Below are 27,342 nucleotides of genomic sequence, written 5' to 3'. Positions count from 1 at the left end.
GCAATTTCTCACGTCTCCTTCTGGATTGGATTCAGGTGCTCTGCTGGACTGGACCTCTTTAAAATAAGTCCGTCTGAACAGTTTTGTGTCAAACGTTAGCAGGATGCGTTGTTGTTAACTGTAGCCTCCGAAATATTCCCTGTAGAATCTCCAAAGTATGATACGCTAACCACGAGCCTTCATGTTGAAGGTACGTTTGGCTAACGCCAAACACCGTGTTTAGGATTGCCAAAAAGTTCCTTTTTTTCCCTCCTCTTCACACTGTTCATCAAGTTTGTTTCAGATTCTCCCACATGCCTTCTGGCTAACACTATCTGAGATGTCATGTGAGGTTTTTTTTTTTTTTTTTTAAGATGAACTTTCTTTTTATGTGTGTTGTAAGAGTTTGACTGCTGAATCCCTCAGGGTGAGAGTGCCTGAATGCACCATGTCTCCCCTCTCATAGCTGTGAAACACTGCAGATTCTTCAGAGCTGCTACAGGCCTCTCCATGGCCTTCATGCTGCCGTCCTTCACTGCAAACACATCGCCGTGCTAGATTTAGTGCGCTATAATGATGACCTGAATGTTTTTCAAGGTATCATTTCTTATTTCTTTTGTGTTGAATAGAATACTTAATGGTCTCTATAATGGAGTTTCTCACAGATAAAGCAGTCTTTATTATTATTAATATTGCATACTTTACACCATTTAGAGCAACATCCGATGCCCTCCTTGGCCCACAGCTGCTCTCTGTTAAAAGAAGGATCTTTGTGTCACTTGAAAACTGACCTAAGTTAAATTCTTCTGGTGATATGATACTTGTTTTGTTCAAATAATAATCACTACATACCAGATATTTGGCCAACACACATTTTTTCCAGACTCTTACCTGCCAATTCAGATTTTGGACTTTTCTGATTTTCTTGTCTTTAAATAACGTGATTGAGATAATCCTTCATTCATCTCACAGATGGAGAAATGTACAGAGTTACAGCAGAACAGGACAGCAGAAGAAAGTCACACAGTGCAGATTTAGATTAGATAAAAAATATAAACGTAAAAAAAGATATGCGTAAAAAAAAGGTAAAAGAGCCAGGAACCTAAAGACGTAGGTCTGTATAAACTTAAACACGATCATGCAAACAGTGCATATAAGGATGGACATATTATTGATTATTTAGTAATTATTGATATTGCAAGTGACTGTTATGTTCATAATAAAACACTGATCAGAAGAAAAAAATCTTGAAACTGCAGCAGGTCAAATGATGGAGACAGTTATGCATCATGAATTATAATTGAGTTATATTAGATATGTAAAATTTACAAAGCCCACTTTTCCACAATGAGTAGGCTACCTTAAGATATGTTACTAAGAATAAAGTAATAATAATAATTTAATAATTTTTGGCTGTTGTTGGTATTTGTTATTGCGTATTTGTCACGTGTCCTTCCTCTTCCTCTTCCTCCCACATTTGGACAGCACAAAAAAAACACACAAAAAATGTAGCTGGTTGAATTCCTTTGAGGTAAGAGAAGCATGTGCCAGGAAACGCTCCTCTAGTTCACCAATACCTTTTTCACCTGTGCTGATGTTCACTTCACATCCAAACTCCCAACGTGTGTGAGCGTGCTCAGGATTCAGTACATTTAGAAAGAACTTTATGTATCAGAGCTGAACAGGCTAAAAATGTAAAATGCTGGTCACCTGTCAGCCGATTGGTGCACATCTACCACACATTGCCTTTCAGTAATATCTGAGAATTGCATCCACACTGAGATATGTTGATCAAGCTTATAAAAACCCTGTTTCCATTTGCACTTCACAAAACGGCAAAGAGACGATGTAATGGAGGGGAAGCCGCTCTTTACCCAGCTTGGGATAAAAGACTGCAGCTGAGGCGAAAAGGAAGAGCGAGCACTAAAGCTGAGTGTTACAAACACATGCAGGATTTGTTATAGGATTCGTAGCTGGAGCTACAACTTGAAGTGCAATTATTGTTATTGCGATGAGCCAATCATGAGGCGGGGAACATTCTCCAGTTAATTTTCACACATTTAGTGCCTTAAATTGTCAAAATGGGGCCACGTGTCAAGTGTGTTTTGTTTGTTTACACAGAGACGAACTTGCACACAGCCCCGCAGACACATTTCCACTTCTATCCACTTATCTGCGGTTCTTGATTGCACTTTGAAAGTGAGCTGATGATTACGGCTGCATTTTTCATGCAGGGAGGAAAAATCCTATCCGTTTGATCTCGCAGGCAAAAATATGGGCAGCACAACAGAATCTCATCTCTTGTGTCAGCTATTCTTCTGCGCCACGATATTCCCATGGGAACGCGTTTTCTGCTGCGCGAATCAGAGTCGGATCAGTGCGGGCCCGTTTCTTATCTGGACATGAAAGAAGGGGAAGATGGAAGAGGAAAGGGGGAGGGGGGCTCCCCTGGGAATAATAATACCTGAAATTTCACTGAGCAGCATCTTGAATCTCGCTCATCATCATTTCATGAGCAGGTAGTGTACTCATCAGTGTTACACTCCAAGATACACCCTCGGCTGTTGGCTTCAATCTCTCCTGGATTGATTGAGTAGATTAGACACTTCCACTGTTTATGTGTGCCACAGCCCGTGTTACAGCATGCCTGGGGGAATTTTTATTATTAGCTTAGTTTTTTTTTCTTTTCCTTTTTATTCATTCTCGGTCTCGGTGAGCGTTGTTGTCGCTTGATAGCGTCCTCGGTTCACATCAGGTCAGCACATCTGTTACTGCCGTACCGCTGCAGGTGTAAAAGTCTTCATAAAACTGTTGTGCTCTCAGTGAGAGCGTCTGTTGAGCTCGGGACTCTCCACCTCTGCTGATTAGGAAGTTGATTGGATCGGACGACCCTGCAGCGTGAAAACCCCACTCACAAGTGCTGTTATCTGTGCTTGCCTCTTCCACTCAGAGCCCCCCCCCCCCCCCCCCCCCCCCCCCCCTCTGCCCCCTCCCTTCCTTGAACTCCCACGCTCACTCACATATTCACACACGCAGAGAATTGCATTATCCGCAAACAGTTTGACTTTCACCTCCGAGCGATGCCCATTGTCTGCGTAAAGGAGAGACCCATTACGAACCCTCAGTCCCGATGGAGACATTGTGCTGCTTGCCGTGCTCCCTTGTCCTTCACTAGCGTCCTGAGATGACAGTAGATAAACAATGGGAACAAACAGTCACTCCCACCAGCATTGATCTGTCCCCCCCCCCCCCCTTTCCTCACCAACAACGCCACATTGATTCCACCTACACTCAATTTATATGAAAGCCCCTCCTGCCCCGACTCCCCCTTCTACCACACTGACAAAAATGATAAATGACCAACCCCGTCCTCCCTCTGCCGCCGCCTCCCTGTGCCTGGTGCTGGCTGTCTGAGACACTACAAACCTATTTCTCCGCTGAGAAATTCAATAGAGAAAGCTTGCCTAGAAAGTGTACAGGTTTTTCTTTTTATCTCTCAACAGAAGAAGGGTAGCGTTTTTCCTCGCTTCATGTTTTTGCTATAATTGCAACACATAACATGTCATTGGCCCTTAAGATGATGATGGAGGGATAGTTATTGCACTTTTTTTTTTCTTCAAGCATTTCTGTTCCTGTCGCAGCTGCCTAAAAGTCTGCTGCGTCGCTCGAAACCGCCTAAAGTCGGTCAGCGGTTCCACCTCTTTTTTTGGCTCGATACCGTGTGATGCATCTAACTGACGGTGATCGGATGAATTTGATTGGTCAGTCCCCTTCACTCTGTCGTCATTCGCAGGTCAAAGTGACGGCGTCCTCAGACACTGTTAGCTTATCAGCATGTCGGCCAGTCGATGCACTAGAAGGCCATTAGCATCATTTATTAGCTTCATTTATGAACTCTCCCAAAAAAACAAAAAACAAACCAGTTAGCAGATGTTAAACAATTGTGACCGTTTCACAAAACTCATTATTGGCTTATAATTAGGACAAGTTATCTGTTTCATGAAGATAAAAAAAGAACGATTCAAACATTCAGACTGTTCATCTCAGTATCTACACTCAGTAAAGATTTTCTTCATGTGTCTTTCTTTCCTCCGTGCCGTCTTAAGCTACTGCTTTGTTTGGTTTGCAGGCTACAAATGGTAGCTTACATGGTGTTAACTGTTTTCTTTATTGGACAGATCCAGTAACCCCCTGACTGTAAATGGGGCACAGCGCGTCTATAAATAGATATACTGTGTTCGCGAGCGGTCGGTAGTCATCAAAAGAAAGAGATGGACGGGGGTATATATACATGTACTACGTGTGCTGTGCTTTTTATGCGCGGCGATAAGGTGAGCGAGGCTATCGGCGAAGGTGTTTGTTCCGTTCTCGCCACTCTACCCCACCACCACCACCCAGGGGAGTAATCCCACCGAGGAAAGTCTCCTCCATTTCACATCTCAGCTCCACCGTTCCCTAATGACCCCCCCCCCCCTCTTCCCGCTTCGCCTCCATCCCAGGCTGCAGTTTTCCCATCGCTCCCGCAGCTCATCCGTGCACTGCTCCTCACACTGTGAGGTAATCCGTTCTAAACTTCCCGGCGCTCTCAGATCTCTCCTGCTCCAGATCCCACATGTGGAAGAAGATGAAGCGGTTGGGATCCGAGTCTTGATAAAAGTATGCCCTCCCGATGAAAAGATTCAAAGTGTAATATATTCTTCTTCTTTGCCCTCCTGTGTTTTTATTCATCTTAATCGTCCCCACATAACATGAATGTGTAATCATGCTATTATGCATGTGCCGGCTCAGGTTATTTTCATGTTGCATGATATCTGCAGTGATGGGGTCTGACACGATCCCTCTAATGGGATTCTCAGGGTGGGGTCTTGGTTGCCTGGTGCTGAATAGATGCTGTACAGTAACACTACTGAAAGGCCCCCATTCTCTCTAATTGTCATTGAACACACTTTAGCTGTCTTCCCATTCTGTTCATAATTGCTCTTAGGAAAAGATTGCTCTCCCTTGTCTCGATTTTGAAGACGTGTCTCTGCCTCTTTTTCCCATTACTGTGTCGACGAATAACATCGCAATCATTTCAATTACGACAGCGCAGGGACTGAGGTCTTCAAGTAGGGCCTTGAGATGTAATTGGAGGGGCATGGGGGAATTGAGGAACGGCGTTTTTCTTCTGTGAAATTGCCTCAGTCTTGGGGACAGTAAATTGAGGTGCTGAAAAATGATGTGATAATTCAGCCGCGTGGGACGGTCGAGGGGAATGGTGTAAAAAGTCACTTTCTGGAGAATCAGAAGGCAAAACTACATTTCCCTCCCGACTCCTCTGTCCTTCACGCAGGGGCACGAAATGAATTGAAGGGACAGAGAGAGAGAGAGAGAGAGAGAAGGAAAGGAAAGTGTCCCTGTAAATGTTTGCAGCTTAAAATGGAGCTTGCCTGCCTGCTTGTGCATTCAGGTCGGCTGAAGGAGGCGGAAGCCGGAGTGAGGATTCGGCGCCTGCGTTCCACGCTATTTCACGGCCTAAGCCTTTAATAGCTGCAGCTACAATGGATGCATAAAATGGAATTCAAATTTCAGATTGATTTGATTCTGTATTGATGAATGCCAAGGCTGGCTTGAAGGCAAGGAAGAAAAAAAAAACACCTGCTGCTACCATATGAGTGTTACCTCTCACAGAGTCCCTCATTCTGTTTGTTGGGTTCGATTAGCTTCAAAGGAAATATGAACGTTTTGTTTTGGCTTTTCTGACGTCGTCTCTCTTGCATTTCAGAGTAGAAAGTTGGATGAAAATACTTCAAATTGGCTTTAACTTGGCTTCTCGCTGTTCTTGCTGAAGAATACAAAGTGCCCTTGAATAGAAGCGGTCACAACAACATCTGTACTTTTAGGATTCACCCCAACGAGTGAAAAATGGATATCAATATCACTCTTACTCTCACTCAGCTTCTATATCTTGTCTTTCTTTTTTCTTTTTTTCCTGCAGTCTCTCTCTCTCTCTCTCTCTCTCTCTCTCTGTCTCTGTCTCTGTCTCTGTCTCTGTCTCTGTCTCTGTCTCTGTCTCTGTCTCTCTCTCTCTGTCTCTGTCTCTGTCTCTGTCTCTCTCTCTCTCTCTCTCTCTCTCTCTCTGTCTCTGTCGCTCGCTGTCTCTCTCTCTCTGTCTCTGTCCCTCTCTCTCTCTCTCTCTCTCTCTCTCTCTCTCTCTGTCTCTCTCTCTCTCTCTCTCTCTCTCTCTCTGTCTCTCTCTCTCTGTCTCTCTCTCTCTCTCTCTCTCTCTCTCCCCCCTCTCTCTCTCTCTCTTTCTTTCAGTCCAGGCCTTCGTCACTCAATTGTGTCTCCTCTTAATCCCTTCAAGCTTTCTAACACTGTAACACAGCTGGCATAAGCACATTTAGAACTGTTTGCAGTGTCGAGATTAAAAGGATTACAAATTAGGGATTACACCGGTGTCATTCTTACCCATTTAACCTTGACCCTCGCCCGGGTGTGTATTTCAGACAGTCTGACCAAATAGGTTTTTTGTGTTTGTTTGTTCGGCACAAGTGTTTGCACTAAAGCTCAGTAATGTTTGTTCAGGATTAAACTTTTTTTTTTTTTTTTTTTTTTTTAAACGTGCTTTGCTGTGATCATTTCGGATCGTAGCTCTTCTAATGAGTCTCTGGGGTTTGACTCGGCTGTGATTGAGTCACTCTGCTACATCCGCTCACGAATGTGACCGCATGGATTACCACCCCGCCCCATTTCCTCCTGCACCGTTTCTGTTCTCCCGAACACGTCGTTACTACTGCGTTTCCATGGAGGACGTGTGGTTGCCAAGGCCGGCGGTGATTGAACACGGAGGGGTCATCGCTTATTTCTGTCCGTCAAGGGTGAAGGGGAAGGGTTGGGGTGATGCACAGGAGAGGAGAGAGAGAGAGAGAGAGGGAGGGAGGGAGGAAGGAGGGAGGAAGGAGGGAGGGAAATGGTCCAGTTCTTCATTAAAAGTTGATATTCTGAAGAGGAACAGCTCGTCCCGCTCTGCTGGATGGTGTTAATGTACGCACTCACCTCTCGAGCCCTGGGACACTCGGGCTCATTCACACTTCGTACCAGCAGCATCAGAGGAGGGGGGGGGGGCAGAACATGTGAAGCTACATATGGTCAGCCCTCACGTTGTTTATCCAGAGAGTTGTTACAGCTGAGCACCAGGCTCCGTCCCCCCCTGTTCCTCATCTTCCCTCATTAATCGAGCAGTATGCTTCTGGCTGGCTTCCCATGAGAAGGGGGGGAGCAGGTTTGAGTGACCACCCACCCTGAGGAAAAGCATTAGCCTGTCCTCTCGGCCGTCACCTGCTATTGTTTATGCCTTTACTTTGTTCTGTCCCCCATCTTTCAGCTGCTGTAACTTAAAGAGGGCTATTTAATTAATGGATGTTTGTAAAGCTGTAAGATAGATGGTCGCCTCGGGGCGAGTTTGTCACACATTTCTTCCAGCGATCTGTTTTTTTTTTTTTTTTTTTTTTTGTCAAGGTTTAGTAGTTCATCATTTTGCCCTTCCCCTTGCTCTTGTCTCCCTCTCCCCGACATTCTTCCTTATTACTCCTCCTGCCACCTCCATTTAGAAAAGACTTTTTAGGCCATGTGTGCGAATACAGAGCGCGCTGTTCAGCCCGCGACGTTTCCGTCACCCAGACCGGAGAAAGAGGAAAAAAAAGAAAAGGAGACGCCATCATCCGTGTTCGTCTCCATCTGCCTCTCTCCCTGTATGCATGAGTTAAGACACTGACTCTCCTTGGCAGACTGAGACAATCCAGTTCCTACACACCTTTTGGCTGCGCTTTACCTTACGGTTCTGTCTGCTGGCTATACCTCTCATCAGACGCTGCCGAGCATGAAATATTCATGTCCTCTTTCCTTCCTCCTCTGCATTTTTGCATCTATTACTTTGTTGGAAGGAGGACAGAGGCGTTTGCGGTTGTATGTTGGCTTCTTTTAAAAGTATATATATATATATGGCACAGAAAGGAGAGGGAACATTAGACGAGCTGGGTGTGCAGACATTTGAGATCCATTAGCCGTTCAGCTGGTCTATGCTTTATATCCACTTCTCCATTATTGTCTGATGTATTGTACTCTCCGTTTAGCCTCCCTGATCTCAGAGCTCACTCAGGGCCCTTTGCCTTACCTCGATATGAGAGGGTCCACCCCTCTATCTCTATCTCTCGCTCTCTCGCTCTCCTTCTCTCGCCCCCTCCGTGTCCCTCCCTTCCTTCCTTTAGTTCTTTGTATCTCAGTCTGAAGGTCAACATTGGGAGGCGGTCATCACTACTGCGAACTGGGCAAGATTTTTTCTCTTCGTCTATGCCTGTGCTCTGTTTGTGTTGTGTCACCATTTAATCTGCTCCCCAGCCGTGTCAACAGTGTCATTAGAGTCGGGCCAGAGCTCATCGTCTCCCTGCAAACGAAGATAACACGTCTTGCTCCTGATTAATCATTGAAAGACTTTGGATTGCCTCTTTTGAGGGCTTAGCTGGGCTCTGACTCTTTGAAATCTTAACTGCATAAAGTAAAGTCCTGACATTATGTTGCATAGGGGGAAAAAAATATGTCATGAAACATGTTTCATTTTCAAACTGTAGACGTGACCTCATGGCGATGTAAGCGCGAGTGTACACTTTCAGATCCAGAGACGATGTGACCTGTGACACCTTTGAATCCATTTCTCGTGATTTCATGATGAAGCTCTACATCTCTAACAGTGTTCTTCTACCATTATATTAGAGCCCCCCCCCAACCCATGCTTTTTCTTTTTTTTTTCCGCCTTCATTGTAGAGATAAGATATCATTGGAGGTTTAACAATTTTTCGCCGCTCTTATTCCTTCGCCCAAATGACCCGTTCACATTTTTGAAGGCCCTTGCCTTGCCCTGTTCTCTGACGTCGTCTCCCCTTCTCTTCTCTCCTGCGCCCTTGTTTTCCCCGAGCAGTCACTTCCTGTGGCTAATCAGACTTTGATATGCCCTGGCATGAACCTCCGGCTCCCTCAGAAACGAACAAACAAGGTACCAGAGGGATCTCCAATCGACCAGTGCTGTTGTTGTTGTTGTTGTCGTTTTGTTTTTTTTTGTCTGCTCTGCTATGATACATTCTCTGAACGCCCACTGTTTCTTCACGGCCTCTCTTTACATTACTGTGCCACCCTGTGAGGAGCGCTTTTTTTTCTCTCTCTCTTCTCCTTTGGACACGACTCAGAAACACAAGTGTGATTTCTTTTTTTTTTCTGCACTCAAAGGGAGATTTGAGGCAGCATCCTGCTAAGCTTGCCTGTGGAGCTAAGTGGGCCACTTGGTTGAATGCTGACATTGATGACATTAAAGGGACACTCTGTGGACTCGATGTTCTGCCATCACAAATATCGCTTATTGATCGAAAGATTACCTGCGCGGAATTGTTCTAAAAAAGATCTGTTGAATGATGCGAGATGTATCCGCTGTTATTCATCCTAGCTCCAGCAGATGGGTGGTTGTAGCCCATAGGGTGTCCCTCACCTTTAATGAAACTGTCGCTTTAAAGTGCTGCCGATAAAACCTTTGATGACATCATCAAATCCTCTGCATGTTTGATCTGCGTCTGATGAGTTCATCGGCTTCGCTGGTCACTGTCTTCGTGTTGAGAGGGTGTGTGTGTGTGTGTGTGTGTGTGTGTGTGTGTGTGTGTGTGTGTGTGTGTGTGTGTGTGTGTGTGTGTGTGTGTGTGTGTGTGTGTGTGTGTGTGTGTGTGTGTGTGTGTGTGTGTGTGTGTGTGTGTGTGTGTGTGTGTGTGTGTGTGTGTGTGTGTGTGTGTGTGTGTGTGTGTGTGTGTGTGTGTGTGTGTGTGTGTGTGTGCGCCTCGATAGCTTTGTAGCCTAATGGACGGAGCGTTTCCTTGCAAAGGTAATGATGCTCTTTCCCTTTTCTCCGGCAGACCTCTAAATGGAGAAGTGGTGTTTTTCCAAGAGACTGGCTCACACTGTTCTAACGCCGTATCTTGTTCTTTTCACACACGGCTTGATGGAGATTGACTTGCGAGCTGGTGTATTATGTTAGGTACGGGGGCGTGCGTCAGGCGTGGCGGTGGGTTTTTTTTTTATACCCGACTAAAGGCTACCTTTTGGATACCAGGTTTGTCTGCACCTCTGCTCTTGGATCACTTCCCTTCCCCCAAGCCCACTTTCTCCCTCTGTTCTCCCACACTTCATTTCAGTCTGGAGTATTTGAGTGAAATAGAAGGCGAGTGTCCCCTTTGGTGATGGCTTCACTATGCACTAGTCCCAGCCTAACTGAATCGAGAATTGGCTCGCCTCGAGGCTTTGTTGTCACTCACATTCTGCCTATTGATTGTGTGTGTGTGTGCGTGCGTGTGTGCGTGCGTGTGTAGGGGGGGAAATTGGCAGCTCTTCCTTTGTGTAGGTGAATGCAGGGACTACTTTGGAGTGAACTTTTGGAGTGTTGGCGCTGGCAGGATAACGGACGTCGCCCACGCGCAGCCAAAAGCCCACGCACAACAGAGGACTCACGCTTTGTTTCTATAGGATGGTAGTTTGGTTTTGACATCGTCTCTCCTGCTTCTTTTCCAGGTTAGGAGGTTTCCGATCCCGAGGGAATGATCCTGCTGAGATGACCTGTGTGGCTTCGCTTTCCTCAAGAGATCATTCTGCAATCGGGAGCGCGAAGGGGAAATCTCGCCGGGTCATGGTCGACAGGCTCACGTGACGGACAGGTGATGGAGCCCGCCATCATTTCTCTCGACCTGTGACTCTGCCCGCCTACCCTCCATCTGAGGAAGCGTGTACCCAGGCAGTCCAAGACCCCCTATTCCTCTGCCATGGTGACATAAGCAGCGCTGCAGAATGAGGGAGAGCCAACGTGAGACCGTCTCATTTCTTTCTCCAGTAGCTGCTGCAGCTGCTCCCTTCACACTCTTCATATCGAGGCGCTTAAAAAACAGATTTTTGTGTCGCGAATAGTTCCCAGCTCGCCGTTTTCTTGAGAGACTGTCCCCCAAGGCGCGCTGCCGGGCCTGTGGGGTGGAGCGGCGCGGCCTCGAGACGATGCTGGGATGCGTGACAAGAGTCCGTCGGCTGGTCCGTCTCCTCCCCCTGCAGACCTCCCTCCTCCTCCTCTTCCTCTTCTGCACCATCAGCGTCTTCATCTCCGCCTACTTCCTCTATGGCGTCAAGCGGGAGCTGGAGCCATCGTCCGGAAACGGAGGCGTCTCCGGCGCCGAGGGCGAGTCGGCCGACTCCGACGACCCGAGGGTCACGCCGTCCCGGCTGCTTCCCCTGCGGGGCGTCTCTGGGGGTCCCGGGATGGATCCAGGAGGGGCCAGGACGGACCCCGTGGTTCTGGTGTTTGTTGAGAGCCAGTATTCTCAACTGGGGCAGGAGATCGTGGCCATCTTGGAGTCTGGCCGCTTCAGGTATCGGACTGAGATCTCTCCCGGTAAAGGGGACATGCCCACATTGACGGACAAAGAGAGGGGGCGCTTCACACTGGTGATTTATGAGAACATTCTCAAGTACGTTAACTTGGACGCGTGGAACCGAGAGCTTCTGGACAAGTACTGCGTGGAATATGGAGTGGGCATCATTGGCTTCTTCAAGGTTAGAATAACAACACACTCCCTCGGCCTCCTCCCTCCTCTCCCTCCTCTCTCTCCTCTCACTCACACCTTCTGCCCTGTCCATCTGGCTCCATGGTCTCTAAGGAGATGGGATTCACAGGGTTGGAAAGACCTGCCTGGTTCAATATCACTCTTACCTTTAACTTCTATATCTTGTCTTTCTTTCTTTTTTTTTCCTGCAGTCTCTCTCTCTCTCTCTCTCTCTCTCTCTCTCTGTCTCTCTTTCTCTCACTTTCTCTTTCCTTCTCTTTCTCTCTCTCTCTCCTGCTTTTCCGACCTCGGTTTATCCCCTTTAGTTTTCTATAAGGTCGTCTGCCTCTCTTCTTCCTGTCTCTCTCGCCCTTCTCTCTCTCTCTCTTTCCCTGTAATCCCTGGCTGAGCCTGTTTGCCCAAGGCCTGTTTTTGGGTCTTGTGGTTTTAATCAGCATCCTGGAGGCATGGAGAGAATATAGAAAGAGAGATATGAAGGCATGGATGTCGTTGCAGGGATGGTAGGTGGTGGAGGAGAAGGTGAGGAGAGGAGAGAGGGTGAGACCTGACACGAAACGACGGCTGCTCTGCTCTCTGAACCAAACTGTTGACAGTAACATTGTTGTTGTTGTTTTTTTCACTTCAGTATATAAACGTATCAGATCCTATCAGGCTGATGCATGCAAGATGAAGTGGAACAGAAATGCAGAAAGGTTTTTTTTTTTTTCATCTATTTGAATGACTGAAGCCTTCCAAAGCCCCGTTAATATTTAGTTACTCTAACAGTTTGTTAGAAAGTGTTTCATCTCTTCAGGATTAATGGCCCTATAAAAGGGTTTGAGTGTGTATTTTGTTTGTTTTTTTTCCAAAGAATTGCGTGTTTGAATGAAAAGAACATACCCTGATAATAACGGAGAGGTTCCCTTATTTGGTCGCAATAACGATACTTTAGGTGATTTCCACTTTTTGTCCCCCGTCTCAAATATTTTAAAGGACTTTATGTGGCACAGAAAAGTTTACTACCTTAAATACATTTCAATAAAGGCCAAAATGAGAGAGACGACATTAATAATTAATCGCACATACGTTCAGTTAAGTTGTCAATTTTTTTTTTTTAAGACACATTCAGCATAAAGGTTTGTTTTTTTCTAACACAAGTTGAAAAGAAAGTCAGAGACGACAACACTGAACGATAAATGTGCGGTTTATTGTTTCAATGTTGAATATTCATTTCTTTAAAATCACACACACACACACACACATACAGTGGAGACATTTTAAGTACAACTTGAGGCAGATGGATGACTCGCTTATCTGTGGAAGTTGGGGTGTGAGAGATTTGAAGAATGAGGAATTTTGCGAGTGGAAATTTTGATGAATAATCAGTGAAGCGCCAGTCGTCGTGTCTTCGAGCACACAGCGGGAGGCTCTTCAGTCTGACGGCCTTCTCAGCGTTCAGCAGATTGAGCGTAGCAGGTAGAAGCCTTTTTGCCTTTTGAGTACGCCTGACATTCCTTATTTCACACATGAGCGGAGAAATGAGGGAATGATGCGTCTAATACGTCTCCGTCTTCATCCCTCTGGTGTCTGACGAATCTGAGGTGTTTCTGTCTCTCTTCTCTCCCCGTCGATCAGGCCAATGAAAACAGTCTCCTGAGCGCACAGCTCAAAGGCTTCCCTCTCTTTCTTCACTCCAACTTGGGTCTGAAGGACTGCACCGTCAACCCCAAGTCCCCGCTGCTCTTCATCACTCGATCAGGCCAGCCCCTGCCAGGTCCGCTCCCCGGGGACGACTGGACCGTCTTCCAGTCCAACCACTCCACCTACGAGCCGGTGCTGCTGGCCAAGACCCAATCGGCTGAGAGCGTCGCGTCCATGGGGCAGAACGCCGCTCTCCTCCCGTCAGTGGTGCAGGACCTGGGACTGCACGACGGCATCCAGAGGGTCCTGTTCGGCAACAACCTGGTCTTCTGGCTGCACAAGCTGGTCTTTGTGGACGCCGTGGCCTTCCTGACGGGGAAGAGGCTCTCGTTGTCTCTGGAGCGCTACGTCCTGGTCGACATCGACGACATCTTCGTCGGCAAGGAGGGCACGCGCATGAAGGTGCCGGATGTGAAGGTGAGATTTGTGCGTGCGTGTCGAAGGAAAGGAAACTTTTTTTTGTCAGAGTAGAAACTGAACCGCCTTATTTATTCATAAACGGGTGTTTTTCAGCGGCCCTTTGACGATTATATAAAAAAAAATTGCCTCACACATAGCATGCGCTGTCCCCCTGCCAGTCTACCAGAAAGCCCTTCTTCTCGCTCCTCTTCTCCTTTTCAATGCGTTCGTCCCAGTAGGCCGCTCAAAGCTGACAAGCCCCACTGCTCATACTGTCACACAAGCTCCACTGCGATGAATATTTCAGGGGCCCAGAGACATACAAAGAATGTTGAAAAGCTCCGTGCCTGCGTCGTCGTTTCCCCCCCCCCCCCCCCCCGGAGCAGAACAGGCCCTCCTCATATGTAGAGGCAGAGAGTGCGGAAGAGAAAACTATGCAAGAAGCATCAAGGGCCTCCACACGGCAGCAAAACGGCAAGCTTTTAGGATGGTATCACACCCTGACAAGATGGAGAAAAGTGAGCGAGGGTGTGCGCCGCGAGTCCGATCCAGCGCCGAGATCAAATGAAACAAACACCCGAATCAGAGGAGAGAGGGAGGAAGAAAAAAAAATCAAACGGAATGAAAAAAGAGGAGTGAGGCAACTGGGAATGGATGTTGGATGTTTACTGAAGAAAAAAAAAAAAAAAGAAACTTGCAGAATGAAATATGTATGTGGGCACGCGTGTGCGGGGTGTTCGCGCTTCCTCATTAAAGGCGCTGGTGCACCAGCGTGAGCTCAACGTGCACTGACTCACTCTTCTCTTCCTCCCACTGTTTCAGGCCCTGCTGGAGACACAAAAGGAGCTGCGCACGCACGTGCCCAACTTCACCTTCAATCTGGGCTTCTCAGGAAAATTCTTTCACGCCGGTAAGAAGCTGGGCTGCTGTCAACTCGAGCAGAGATTATAGCACGCACTGAAACACATGACATTGTTCAGAGGGTGAAGTTATTGTACGTCTCTCAATGCGTTTCAAATGTTCTCGTTCTGATTTTCATTTCCTCTTTCTTAACACTGACCCCATTTTCTTTTTCTTTTTTTTTGTCTTTGGCCATTCTTTCACTCTCAATTTCCTCTTTTCCAATCACCACTTGCTCCCCTCCCTCTTGCTCTCTCACACACTCTTCCTCTCTCTCTCCCTCTGCCTCTTTTTTCTCTGTCTCTCTCTCTCTCTCTCTCTCTCTCTCTCTCTTCCTCTCTCTCCCTCCCTCTCCCTCTCTCTTTTTTCTCTCTCACTCTCTCTCTCTCTCTCTCTCTCTCTCTTTCCCTCCCTCCCTCCCTCCGGTCTAGGTTCTGATGAGGAGGACCTGGGAGATGACCTGCTGCTCTCCTATGTGAAGGAGTTCTGGTGGTTCCCTCACATGTGGAGCCACATGCAGCCCCATCTTTTTCACAACCAGTCTGTGCTGGCCGAGCAGATGTTGCTCAACAAGAAGTTTGCCATGGTGAGTCACGGGGGGTCTCAGGGCCGATCTTCGTTCTTACTGGACTTGTTAGATTTGAGTCCCGGTAGGTTTTGATACTTAAAAACAGGAAACACTATTTAAAACATCTCCTTCATCGGTCATACAGAGACGAGACACTGATGTTACCTTTTCTGCCCAACGAGAGGACAGGGCGGGAGTGGTTACCTTGGAGGTCTCGCCTACAGCTTCGGTTATTAGATAGTTGGTTATTAGAAACGATCCGCTGGTCTCTTTAATGTTTTACCGTCCCCTCAGTGCTCATCTCAGTCAGCAACGCATCACGTCTCCTCCCGTTCAGTCTGTGCGGAGCGTTTGCCTGTTGACAAAATGACACGTGAAGCCGTGTCAGCAACCAAAACAAAAAGAAGGACATGCTGTCTGCTCCTCTACCTATAAAAAGCTACTGGTTATTGTGAATATGAATGAACAAAAATCACTGACGAGGTATTATCCAAAGTGATGTCCATAATGTGGTTTCATTTCATAAAAAAACTCAAGGATGGTCTTCTTCTCACCTCCTGACACTTGTTGAGTTCTAATGATAGTCTCCAAATTATTTTAGTGTATAAATATTTATTTAACGAAAAACAGCAATCCAAATCATTTCTCAGAGACATTTGACATTAACTTGACATTAAATGTGTGAGCGAGAAAAACACACAAGAACAACTACAAACAAAAGGAAGAAACTCAAACATGGTCAGCAGCAGCGTAAAGACATTGATGTAACAGATCAGCAAATGGCTTTGTTTTCACATTTCTTCTTCCGAAGTGTCCCCTTCAGTGTTTAATAGTTGTCAGAAGTGTGGAAACAACTGTACAAGCCATCTATATAAATGTAGTGATTTGGGCTGGTAGCCATGTCCGAAGGTCACAGTCCTTTAAGTCCGTCCCACATATCATTCCTCACTCTCTTTCTCCCTGATCTCTCTCACTGTCCACTGTCCTGTCTATATAATAAAAGCATAATAAAACCATAACTAAAGCCTTATTTATTTTTTATAATTCCCTCTTTAAAAAGTGATCATCTTCCACCGTATCCAACATCCTATATAGCACTTCTAAAGTAGTATGGCAGTTCCTTCCTCACATAAAGTTTAGATCAACATGTGATGGATTCAGGCCGAGTTATTTAGATTTCAATAGACTTAGGGAGAAAAGTGCAATATGTATATGTGTGTATGTTTTATGTTTAAGGCCAACATCTTAAACCAAAAAAAATCTTCTGAAGACATGAGGCATCTGAAGAGCATATCTTACCCACTCGCTCCTCCTCATTGTCAAAAAAGGCGAAATAGAAAAAAAACTAACAACTCACGCCTGTATAGTACCAGTAGGTCTTTTTTTTTTTTTTTTTAAACGTATTTTCTTTCTTTAGGAACACGGGATCCCCACTAACATGGGCTACGCGGTAGCACCTCACCACTCTGGCGTGTACCCAGTACACATTCAGCTGTACGACGCCTGGAAGAAGGTGTGGGGCATCAAGGTGACCAGCACAGAGGAGTACCCGCACCTGAAGCCCGCCCGCTTCCGCCGTGGTTTCATCCACAGCGGCATAAGTGTAAGATCACTTTTCGTACACGCTGAACATCCATGCAGCCTCATTATCTAGCCACCTGCGGCCCAGTGTTTTCACTTGGCTTCTTGTCATCTATTACCTTTCAGCCAATGATCCCTTTCACAGTTTTTTCTCTCTTCTTGTACTTTACCAAAGTGTTGTCCCTGAACATTTCCAGAAACTCATTTATGGCAGAAGTCCTCAGAAAGGCAATCGTCTCATTAGTTTAGCTGGGTATCCTTCTACAGGCTGGGAGATGATGATGTAGTCAGGTCTTGCATGAGTCACCCCTCTGAGTAGCACTGCCTAGCAGCCTGCTGCATCATAACTGAGACCGACACTTCTGGCATAGCAAGTGTCTCCATAAAACCAATCACCGAAATGTCAACAACCAGAGAAACCGCGCGCTCCTTTCAGCTTCACGCAGCTAGGCGGTGCTGCATAATAAAGTTATGAGACGCAGAATTAAAGTTGAAGAGATTATATTCAAGTAGTTCAAAAGAAGGGGGGGAAATCCTATCTATTTCTTTCCCCGGCTGACCTTCAGCGCTGATAGAAAACAGGGCTGCCTCAGTCCAGTTCCTTTGTAGTGTTGGCATTCAGCCGGCCTGTGTGGTCTCAGAGCTGTGTTCCCGTCCTTGAGATAGCGCCGTCTGAATGGACGGTCTCCACTGCTTACTGATGATTGATATTCAGTTCCCCCGACACTCCAAACTGTAAACGCATTTCCATGAATTTCCATATAGACTCAGAGTGAATAAGAGGTTTGTTTTGGCTAGATGAGCTGCATAATATGAATGTTATTGAAAGCAAACAATGTGTGGGGTAACTGCCTGGAGTGCTGACAGTTCTGCTCTCTGTGGTGCTTTGCGTGTTTGTGTTTTTTTTTTTTTTGTGTGTGTGTGTGTGTGTGTGCGTCTGAGCTCATTTCTTTGTGATTTTAGTTTAATGCCTGCGATATATATTTTTTTCTTCCTCTTTGTAACTTTGTATTTGTTTATTTCACAGGTGCTGCCCAGGCAGACGTGTGGTCTTTTCACACACACCATCTTCTACAAAGACTACCCAGGCAGCCCCAATGAGCTGGACAAGCTCATCAACGGAGGAGAACTCTTCCTCACAGTCCTCCTGAACCCGGTGAGTCAAACTGACATCGACACAGCTCCGCTTTTGTCTCTCGGACTCTGTAAAAGCCCTTCAACTTGTGATGTGAAGTAAAGGACAGGAAAATGAATGTCTGCATTATGTGTCTCTTTTTCTAAAGAATTATACGAGTGGTTTTTTTTGTTTGTTTGTTTTTTAAACGAGGAGAAAAGCGACGTGAAAGTGTTCTCCCCATGGTTTGTTACCAGATGATAAAAACATCTTTTATGTCTCTACCTGACACACATGTTGTTGATTTATAATGAGAGCAGTGTAGACGAGGACTGTTCTTTCTCTGTCTGCCTTTGTAAAAGCAAAACACGTCTAAAGTTTGGAACAAGCAGCCTGAATGATTAAGCTATTTGATGAGGACATTTTATTTAAATTTAATCCGACCAGCAGTGAAAAAAAAAAAAAGATAAATTGTTTAAAAATGAACAGGACTCATGTGACAAAAAAATCACATTGCATTTAAAAAGGCAAGTGTGGTGTATAGTTTTGCATTATGTGTCTGCAAATACTATGGAACATAAGTCTGAGAGTGTGCCAGTCGTAGGTTATTACACTCATCACTTATTTCGCACATCGCTCTTTCCCGTTTACAGATTAGCATCTTCATGACCCATCTGTCCAACTACGGGAACGATCGCCTCGGCCTGTACACCTTCAAGACCCTCATGATGTTCGTCCAGACGTGGACCAACCTGAAGATGCAGACGCTTCCACCTGTTCAGCTGGCTCACAAATACTTCAGCCTGTTCCCCTCCGAGAGGGATCCTCTGTGGCAGGTCGGCCTCACATGCTGATGAACTTTGTTTTTGTTTGCACATTTAACTCTTTATGCCACCGTACCATAACTGCTTGTGTTTTATGACCCTTATTGGCTGCTGTGCTGAAACATCATGGCTGACATTTTTATCTCTTTAGATATGACATTATACTGTACGAGCTTTTATATGAATGAGTCCACTATAAATCATTTGTTCAGTCGTTGATTGGGCAGCTTTATTTAAGGCCCCTCCTTTGTTTACAGTATTGTTTGACCGACCGAGGAAAGCAAACAAAGATGGCCTGCTTTCTCTTCAGTTTGAAAGTGTTAGCATTCTGTAGAAGCCATCCTTACAACGGACCATTGTTTATCTTTTTTTTTTGCGGCTACAGGATCCTTGTGAGGACAAAAGGCACAAGGACATCTGGTCAAAAGAGAAAACATGTGACCGCTTCCCCAAACTGCTCGTCATCGGGCCTCAGAAGACAGGTGAGGAGCTGCGGTGTTTTAGCACCCCCTACAGGGAGAATTTAAAATGAATCGCCTCAGAGGTTTATGAGCAGTCATGTCATGTTTGAAAGGTTTATATGACTGATGCAAGAATAGTTCCAGTAATATAACAGTGCTCTTTGTAGACTTCTTTGTGGCTGTATTAATAATAATGCGCTCTCCCAAAGCTCTTATTCTAATCTTTAGATGCATTTGTTTTTATTGTCTTAACTATGTGTTCTTTCTCGCAGGGACAACCGCTCTGTATTTGTTTCTGGGCATGCACCCTGACCTGACCAGTAACTACCCGAGTAAAGAGACCTTCGAGGAGATCCAGTTCTTCAACGGACACAACTACCACCGAGGCATCGACTGGTGAGAAAGCTCAAAGCTCTACATCAGTAATTGTTTCTCATCACAACATGAAATGATGTAATTGCTCTTTGATTTGATGTGTACGGTATTATGTTTTTTTTTTTATTGCTTTAAACCTCCTCTGAGCGAGCTTATCATCTCTCTTCTTTGACCTTTTAGACTTTTAGACTTTTTATTTTATTGTCCCCGAGGGGAAATTCTTTTTCACCAGTATACAGTTTTAAGGGCAGCGCGCCGACAGAGGGTGAACACAGGGGGATACATGTGGGACAACAGGACATACAGTGACAGGACATACAGTGCATATGTTATGGGGGGACCGGGGATTGGGACTGAGGTTGATTTTTATTGAGGGCTGTAATGACTGTAGGCACCAGGCTTCTGCCGTATCGCGGCATTAGACATTGAAACGATGTACTCTAAGCCTAATAATTTAGCATTTCTAATCTCCACATGAAAACGCACAAAAAAAAAGTGTCTGTGGATATTAGTGCTAAAAAAAAGAAAAAGCATTAACTCCTGTGGGCACTCATTAGTGGAGGCTTGTGTAAAAAAACATGAAATAAATGTTGATGATGATGAAACACTGGTGTAATAAGATAAAAATGTTTCTTCATGGGGAAGTTGTAAATCCTGATAGATTACAACTTGAACCATTTAGGAATATAAGAATAATGCTCATAAAGTTTGTGTGGGAAGTTCAGGTGAAACATCACAGAACAGGAAAAAGGAACCGTACAGTTTCAAGGACTCGTGGTTGTTTTAATACTAATAGATATAATCTCATTAAACAATCAGCAGGCTTCTCAACCTGACATCATCTTCCCCTATAAAGTAAGGAATGCAGATAACCAAGTGTAAAAAGAACAACTTTGGCGTAACATTGAATTGTAGCTGACTATAAAGGGCAGCTTCAGCCGTAATCAAGAAAGCAAATGCTGCCAAAGCAACATGCAACAACAGTTTCTTCAACAGTTAAATCTTCAAGAGCAAACCAGAAATACAATGAGCATTAACACACTCAGTGAGTCATGTTTTTGAGGAGTTAAATTATTTAAAACTTGCATCAAGAAGAAGCTTTGTGCATCACCGCTCATCGTTTACTTGGCAAGCTTCCCACTGATGCGAGCGCGCTAGCCAAATATTAGCATTTTACCGTGTGGTTGCTGTTTCTCTGTAAAGTCATAAGCCGCTGCACGTGGTCGACCGCCCACACAGCATGCAGAGAAATCATCCGTGTCTACGGAGAGCAAATTGGACCAGATCAACTCCCGCTGCTCCTAACACTTTGCATGTTTGTTTGTTTGTTTGTTTGTGTGTGTGTGTGTATGTGTGTGTGTGTGTGTGTGTGTCAGGTACATGGAGTACTTCCCTCTGCCCTCCAACACCAGTTCAGACTACTACTTTGAGAAGAGTGCCAACTACTTTGACTCTGAGGTGGCTGCTCAGAGGGCTGCGGCTCTCCTGCCCAAAGCCAAGATCATCACCATTCTCATCAACCCAGCAGACAGGGCCTATTCTTGGTACCAGGTGAGAGCAATACAAGTGTCACACCACCTGCTGTTTTACTGGTCATATCTGAACGAGTACCTTGTTAAAGATAATATATTCAAGAGACTCTGCTCATTTTTTCGGCCCACCCCACAGCACCAAAGAGCCCACGATGACCCGGTGGCGTTGAAGTACTCCTTCCATGATGTCATCACTGCGGGCCACGACTCTCCAGTCAGACTTCGGGTCCTCCAGAATCGCTGTCTGGTTCCTGGCTGGTACGCAGTCCACCTGGAGCGTTGGCTAAACTTTTACCACTCCAGCCAGGTAAAGTATTCATGCACATCATGATGGGCGGCTCATATACCAATGACAGTGTTACTTTTTTTCATACCGACAAACTTCTCTCAAGAGTATCCTGTTTAGAAAAATAAATACATGATTGGCTTCCTATGAGGCGTGTGTGTTATATATTGTGATTTATATACATTTTCTGTCACAGTAATTATCATGACAATTGGTTCTTTGTGTGTCCTACCCAGTTGTTGGTCCTGGATGGGCAAATGTTGAAGACCGAGCCTGCTTCCATCATGGATAAGATCCAGAAATATTTGGGCCTGGTCAACGTCATCAACTACCACAAGATCCTAGCGTGAGTATGAAATCATAAACTCTCTAAATTCCTGATTGGTTCTTATAATGACTCCATAATTTGAGAATCCACAGGCCGTATGAATTGTTGTTCTTTTTTTCCCCCCCGTATGTGATGTTGAACAAACTGGTTTCAAACTAGTAGGTTTATGGTTTATGTAGTGTGCTCATTTCTGCTAGATTAGGAGTGGAAGTGTCTGTTTGTTGAAGAAAAAAAAAACAACTTCTCCTTTAAGAACAGATTGCGCCTGTGTGGATGTGGCGCTGCTCTGCGGCTGTTTTTAAACGTTCCAGTCTGTCTTAATGGCGGCTTTTTTTTTTTTTAAACGAGGCATCAGTGTGGTAACTGAGGATGTCAGCCATCATCTGTAAATCAGGACCATTGCTGCTGTTTTTTTATGGATCGTTGTCAAACTTGTTTTGAGCAGACAGTCGATCATTATCTACGGGAGGGAGGAGCTCCTCCCCTTGGCTCAGTGAGCGCCTTGTCAGCCCTGGATACCAACACCTGACTTTGCGGTTGAATGCCTGCGGAAGGCGGAGCAATCCCTGCCTCCAATATGCAGTAGAAGCCGGAGAGCAAGTGGGGGGGGGGGGTCAAAACCTGCACTCCCAACAATAACCTTATCCAACGTAAGATCTCTGAGAAATAAGATGGACGAACTTCATGCCTGTGTGCAACATCTGTATGAATACAGAGACACTGAACGCTTCAGTTGATAACAACAGTCTCTCACCTCCGGGATTTGGAACACCGATACGCTTGGACAGAGATCAGCAGGCTACGGGGAAAACAATCGGAGGGGGGCGTGTGCTTCTACGCAAAACAGCAAATAGTGCAAACACCACATCGTGAGTCATGCAGTAAACACGGCTGATGTTGAGCTCCTCTCACTTTCACTCAGGCCTACGTATTCACCACGGGAATTTTGGACAGATTTTCGTGACATTGGTTTATATCCCCCGAGATGCAAACTATAATTCTGCTCGTGAGACAATTTACCAGCATGTTCAGAATCTGGAAGCAAAAAAAAAAAAAAATGCATCTGACCATGATACTATGTATCTGCTACACTTCTGTTAAAGTGTGGGGTGAGGACAGTGTGCTCGCTTTAAAAGGCTGTTTTGAATGTACCAATTGGGAAGTGTTTGAATGCAGATAAATGAGCATACTGATGCAGTAACTTCTTACATAAATCTCTGTGTAGACAATGCGCTCCCTACAAAACAAACAAAAACCTTTGCAAACACTAAACCCTGGGTTACTGGAGAGATAAAAAAGCTTTTAATTGAATAAGAATGCACCTTTAAGATAAGTGACAGACATAAAGGGAAACTAAAGCAAAGAGATTGAAAAGGAACTACAAAGTTAAAGTTGAGCAACCGCTTACAGACAACAACAGAAGGGAGGCGTGGCATGGAATTAAAACTGAACTCTGAGCAGAATAATGCTTCATATAATACAATTCAATTTGCCAATGGCGTAAACAACTTCTTTGCGCGATATGAGACTGATTGTCAATCCACATTGGAGCCCGAGGCAGACTGGATAAAAGATGGCACTCCTGTTCAGGTAACAACCGAGGAAGTGCAGTTTGCCTTCTCAGAGTTAAATGTGAGGAAATCCATTGGCCCGAATAGGTTGGACGATAATACACTTAAACAATACTATAAGCAGTTAGGGCCTGTGTTTACAAAACTTTTTCAGGCTTGGTTAAATTCACAAGTAATTCCCAGTTCTTGGGAAAAATCTAAAATGATCCCATTACCAAAAAAAGAGAGATGAGAGACATGCCCCTCTCAATTCAACGATTTTAGACCCGTCGTTCTGACATCAGTTGTTATGAAATGTTCCGAGTGCATTGCTTTATCTCACTTAAGGTCTGAAACAAACAGTCAAATGGATTCCTTACAATTTGCATACCAAGTGTATCGACACTCTGAGACACCATCATCCTACGTGCGTATACCGTTTGCTGATTTTTCATCTGCTTTTAACACTGTTTAAGCAGAACTACAGGCTGTGAAGCTGTGTAGTAGAAGAGTCAAGCACAGCCTTGTGAGATCGATTCATAACTTCCTTTCTGAAAGGAAACGGTTTGTTATTATTCATGGGAAAAGCTCCTCAGGAGTTAGCACTGTCACTGGGGTACCACAAGGGTGCATCCTCTCACCTGTGTTGTTCCCTTTATATACCAATGACTGGAGAAGTCATAAGGATAACTTTAAGTTAATTCATTGATGTTGCTCTGATAAGTCTTTTAAAAGACAATGAGACCAATCACAGAGCTGAGATAGACCACTTATAGAATTGGTGCTCTGCTAACTCTTTGATTTCAAATACAGAGAAAACTAAAGAAATGATCATTGATTGTAGAAGGTAGTCGTCTCTTTTCCCCTGTAAACATGAAGGACACAGAAATTGAAATTGTACAGGAGTATAAGCATCTTGGCACGCTCAACAGCAACTCTTTTTTTTTCTTCTTTTTTTTTTAAGGAAACTTAGAAATTTGAATGTTGCCAACTCAATGCTGAAACTATTTTACAAAAGTTCTAGTGAAAGTCTGTTGACCTTTTGTATTCGGTGTTGGGGAGGAGCACTGTCCTCACACAAAAAACAAACTGGACAAGGTTGTTAAACTAGGCAGCAAGATAACTGGGAAGTAAATGTGCTGCATTTGTGACCTGACAGACTTCAGCCTTCAAGATCACAGCTGACCCTCAGAGTATGAACTCTTGACCTCAGGGCGCAGGTACAGAATGACCAGGATGAGGACTAAAAGAGACATCGTTTGTACCCTGCAGCATCCTGCTGCTTAACCAGCTCTGATTATACAGAATGTACACTCAGCGCTTTATCTCACTTGCTTCTGAAATCCCTCTTTTAGTCATGTGATGCTTTAGTGTGTTTAATGTGCTTTTTTTTCTTTTTCTTTTGTGCTGTGTGTTTGTATTGTATTTTTTTTCCCCCATTTCATTCATTCAGTCAGTTTTCATGGACCGTTGTTACGGTAGTTTTCTGCCACCTTGCTGCAGGCACTGTCACCTTCACATTCATGTAGCACATGTGTCTGAATTGACAATGAAGCCTCCTCGAATCCTCTCAATCCCCTGAGTACTCTGTTATTGACAATAAATTGTCTATTATTTTCAGGTTTGACCCTAAGAAAGGCTTCTGGTGTCAGCTGCTGGAGGGAGGAAAGACTAAGTGTTTGGGAAAGAGTAAAGGGCGCAGGTACCCTGACATGGACCCTGAGGTAACATCATCAGAAAGACTTTTGCTTTTAGAAACTGCTTACGTTTAATAACTATATTTTTATTATTGTTTTGGGTTGTTGTTGTGCTTTTTCATCTGACATAGTTTTCTCTCTTGCAGTCCCAGGGGTTCCTCAGGGATTACTACAGGGATCACAACATTGAGCTGTCCAAGCTGCTCTACAGGATGGGTCAGCCGCTGCCCAGCTGGCTCAGAGAGGAGCTGGTCCACACCAGGTAGCAGCATCACAGGGGGAGGAGATCAGAGCTCCGTGTGATGAACCTCCGCTCGGCCTGCTGGGAGAGACCTGTAAAAACTGCAAGGGATCTTCGACATGTCAGAGTTTGACTTTAACTGTGATCTTCCCACGCGACCAACACAGCGAATGGTGGTTTCAGTAGCTCCCTGGGCGGGTCACTCCCCTGCAGGACAAACCAGGACCACAATGATGGCCCTCCACTGTGTCCTGCGGAAGAAGGAAAGGCTCAGTGTTTGATAATCAGCCTTTGCTCTCCTGAATTCAATCTCCTCTGCTTTGCATGGAATTCATCTTGAAAATCAAAGAGGAGAACAATTTGGAGAAACAGGTGGAATAGAAGGAACACATGACCTGAGTCTCCATGTATGAGATGTGCTGTTTGGATTGAAAACAAGCATTTACATTGACGGCAGCATGGCTGAGAGACATTGGCTTTAGATGCCTTTGATGTAAGTAGAGAACGGGACATCTGGAGTCTTGACTCAGGCTGCATGTCGTAGCCTTACTCAATAAGCCTTGGTAGAATCTAGTTATTGCATTTACAAGTGCCAGGACAGAATCTTCATTTAAAAATATCACCACAGGGACTTTTGAGGGTTCTTCTTTTTTTCTTTTTTTTTCTTTTTTTTTTTTTCCCTTTCTCAGATTCTTTTTAACGTTTTATAATGCTGACGGCAAATGCATTGATGTAGAATGTACCAAAACTAAACATCTTAGCTCATTTTTCTCGTATTAAAAAAAAAAGTGTACAGTAGACTGGTTTGTGATTCTTGACACGCTCAGCCTCCTCTGTGGTCAGTTTCATGACCATCCAAACTGGCTGAAGCAGGAACTATAGGAAAGACGTTGAAAGCACAATATTTAAGGCACTCAAGCGAGCATTAATTTAGAACATACAGGTTACTGGAAAGCACACTACCGACATGGATCCTGCTACAATCTGTGAGGAAGATCATAAGCTAGCTACTGTATGTTCGACTGAACACTCTGGTCTGTGAGATTCAGAAAGTGTACAGAACAGGATTGTGCATTTCAAGTCTCTTTTCACCATTGGTTTATTGTGGGGGTTCTTTTTTTGTGTGTTTTTGTCAGAACTGTATATTTTGTCTTATATTTTGTTGTAATTCAGTTACAAGTTGAGTTCTTGGGGAGGGGAGGGGTGGGGGGGCTGTCTCTGGGAGGAAAATGAGGTTGCCAGGAAAACCCAATGGTATGCCCGGAGAGAACATCCAGACGTCAAGGTGTTATCACTGCAACTAGATGTCAAGCATAGGTAACAAAAAGCTGCTCTTACTGCAATAGTTTTGTACAATGTTCTGATGTAATAACAATGCACATGTCGGTCCTCTTATTTCCTGACTTTGTAATGTACATAAAACGCAACCTTCAGTAGACCTAAATTATTGAATGTGTTTGGGTTTACACTCTCCATCAGCCCATTCCTGTAGTGTGAAATGTCAGTGCTGTGCTGAGGGGAGTTTGGATTATTTCATTGTGCGGAGGTGTGTCGCTACGATTGTTTTTCCTCTCACTGCCAACTATTGTACACAGGTACTGAGTCTCTCCATATAAAGTATTAAGTGATAACACATAACAGCAATGATGGTACTAATCTCCTGGACTGTATGATAAAGATTTGTAATTGTTGTCAATAATTTTTACAGTGTAACTAATATTGTCGGTGCTTTTTAATTTGCAAATAAAACACCACTGTATTTTTCAGTAGATGGATTGTTTTTTTTCCTTCCTTAGTAGATTTTTTTTTTTTTTTCACTTTTATGTTCAAAGCATGTTGAGGGTTTTTGTGCAGATTTCTGTAAATTCCTCATTTGTACTTTTGGTTTTACTTCAGGTATAGTTCTGTTTAGACACATTTAGTATAGTTAGATGTGTTTTGCTTTTCTTCAGAAGAAATTCGAGGCACTGAAGATCAGAAAATAACATATTCATGCTCACAGAGGGAGCCAAAGCCAGTTTCCCTAAAGAGTTTTAACAAAGACAGTCTGTACTTCCAGCATAACAGGTTCTTAAGAGGTGCTTTTCTATCTCATGACTTGAGGAATTAAATCAGGCACACAGGTTTTGCACTGACAAAAGTAATTATAATTCCAAAGCAGTGTCCCTAGATCAGAGACTATGTTTATGTCTTGTCTTAACTCCTC

General features: G+C 44.7%; 1 protein-coding gene across 2 annotated transcripts in view; it reads left to right on the top strand.

Annotated features, from left to right (window-relative positions):
* The window catches only part of LOC306829791 (bifunctional heparan sulfate N-deacetylase/N-sulfotransferase 1-like), a 47,040-nt gene extending 20,135 nt beyond the window's left edge, over nucleotides 1-26,905 (top strand). The window contains exons 2-15 of one of the 2 annotated variants that reach the window (XM_079352964.1): nucleotides 10,564-11,589; nucleotides 13,215-13,697; nucleotides 14,502-14,589; nucleotides 15,011-15,165; nucleotides 16,565-16,750; nucleotides 17,756-17,884; nucleotides 18,496-18,678; nucleotides 19,052-19,148; nucleotides 19,400-19,523; nucleotides 20,879-21,053; nucleotides 21,171-21,341; nucleotides 21,557-21,666; nucleotides 24,820-24,922; nucleotides 25,042-26,905. In XM_079352964.1, coding sequence (XP_079209090.1) covers nucleotides 11,038-11,589; nucleotides 13,215-13,697; nucleotides 14,502-14,589; nucleotides 15,011-15,165; nucleotides 16,565-16,750; nucleotides 17,756-17,884; nucleotides 18,496-18,678; nucleotides 19,052-19,148; nucleotides 19,400-19,523; nucleotides 20,879-21,053; nucleotides 21,171-21,341; nucleotides 21,557-21,666; nucleotides 24,820-24,922; nucleotides 25,042-25,161 — 2,676 coding nt within the window. In that variant the 5' untranslated portion in view covers nucleotides 10,564-11,037 and the 3' untranslated portion in view covers nucleotides 25,162-26,905. The remainder of the gene's footprint in view (nucleotides 1-10,563; nucleotides 11,590-13,214; nucleotides 13,698-14,501; nucleotides 14,590-15,010; nucleotides 15,166-16,564; nucleotides 16,751-17,755; nucleotides 17,885-18,495; nucleotides 18,679-19,051; nucleotides 19,149-19,399; nucleotides 19,524-20,878; nucleotides 21,054-21,170; nucleotides 21,342-21,556; nucleotides 21,667-24,819; nucleotides 24,923-25,041) is intronic. The other variant, XM_079352963.1, reaches the window with a different exon arrangement.
* The last annotated feature ends 437 nt before the right edge of the window (nucleotides 26,906-27,342 follow it).

Source organism: Symphodus melops, assembly GCF_947650265.1.
Source record: "Symphodus melops genome assembly, chromosome: 9".
Taxonomy (NCBI): domain Eukaryota; kingdom Metazoa; phylum Chordata; class Actinopteri; order Labriformes; family Labridae; genus Symphodus; species Symphodus melops.
The sequence above is the reverse complement of the archived record's forward strand: the minus strand, read 5'-3'. Positions and strand labels throughout refer to the sequence as shown.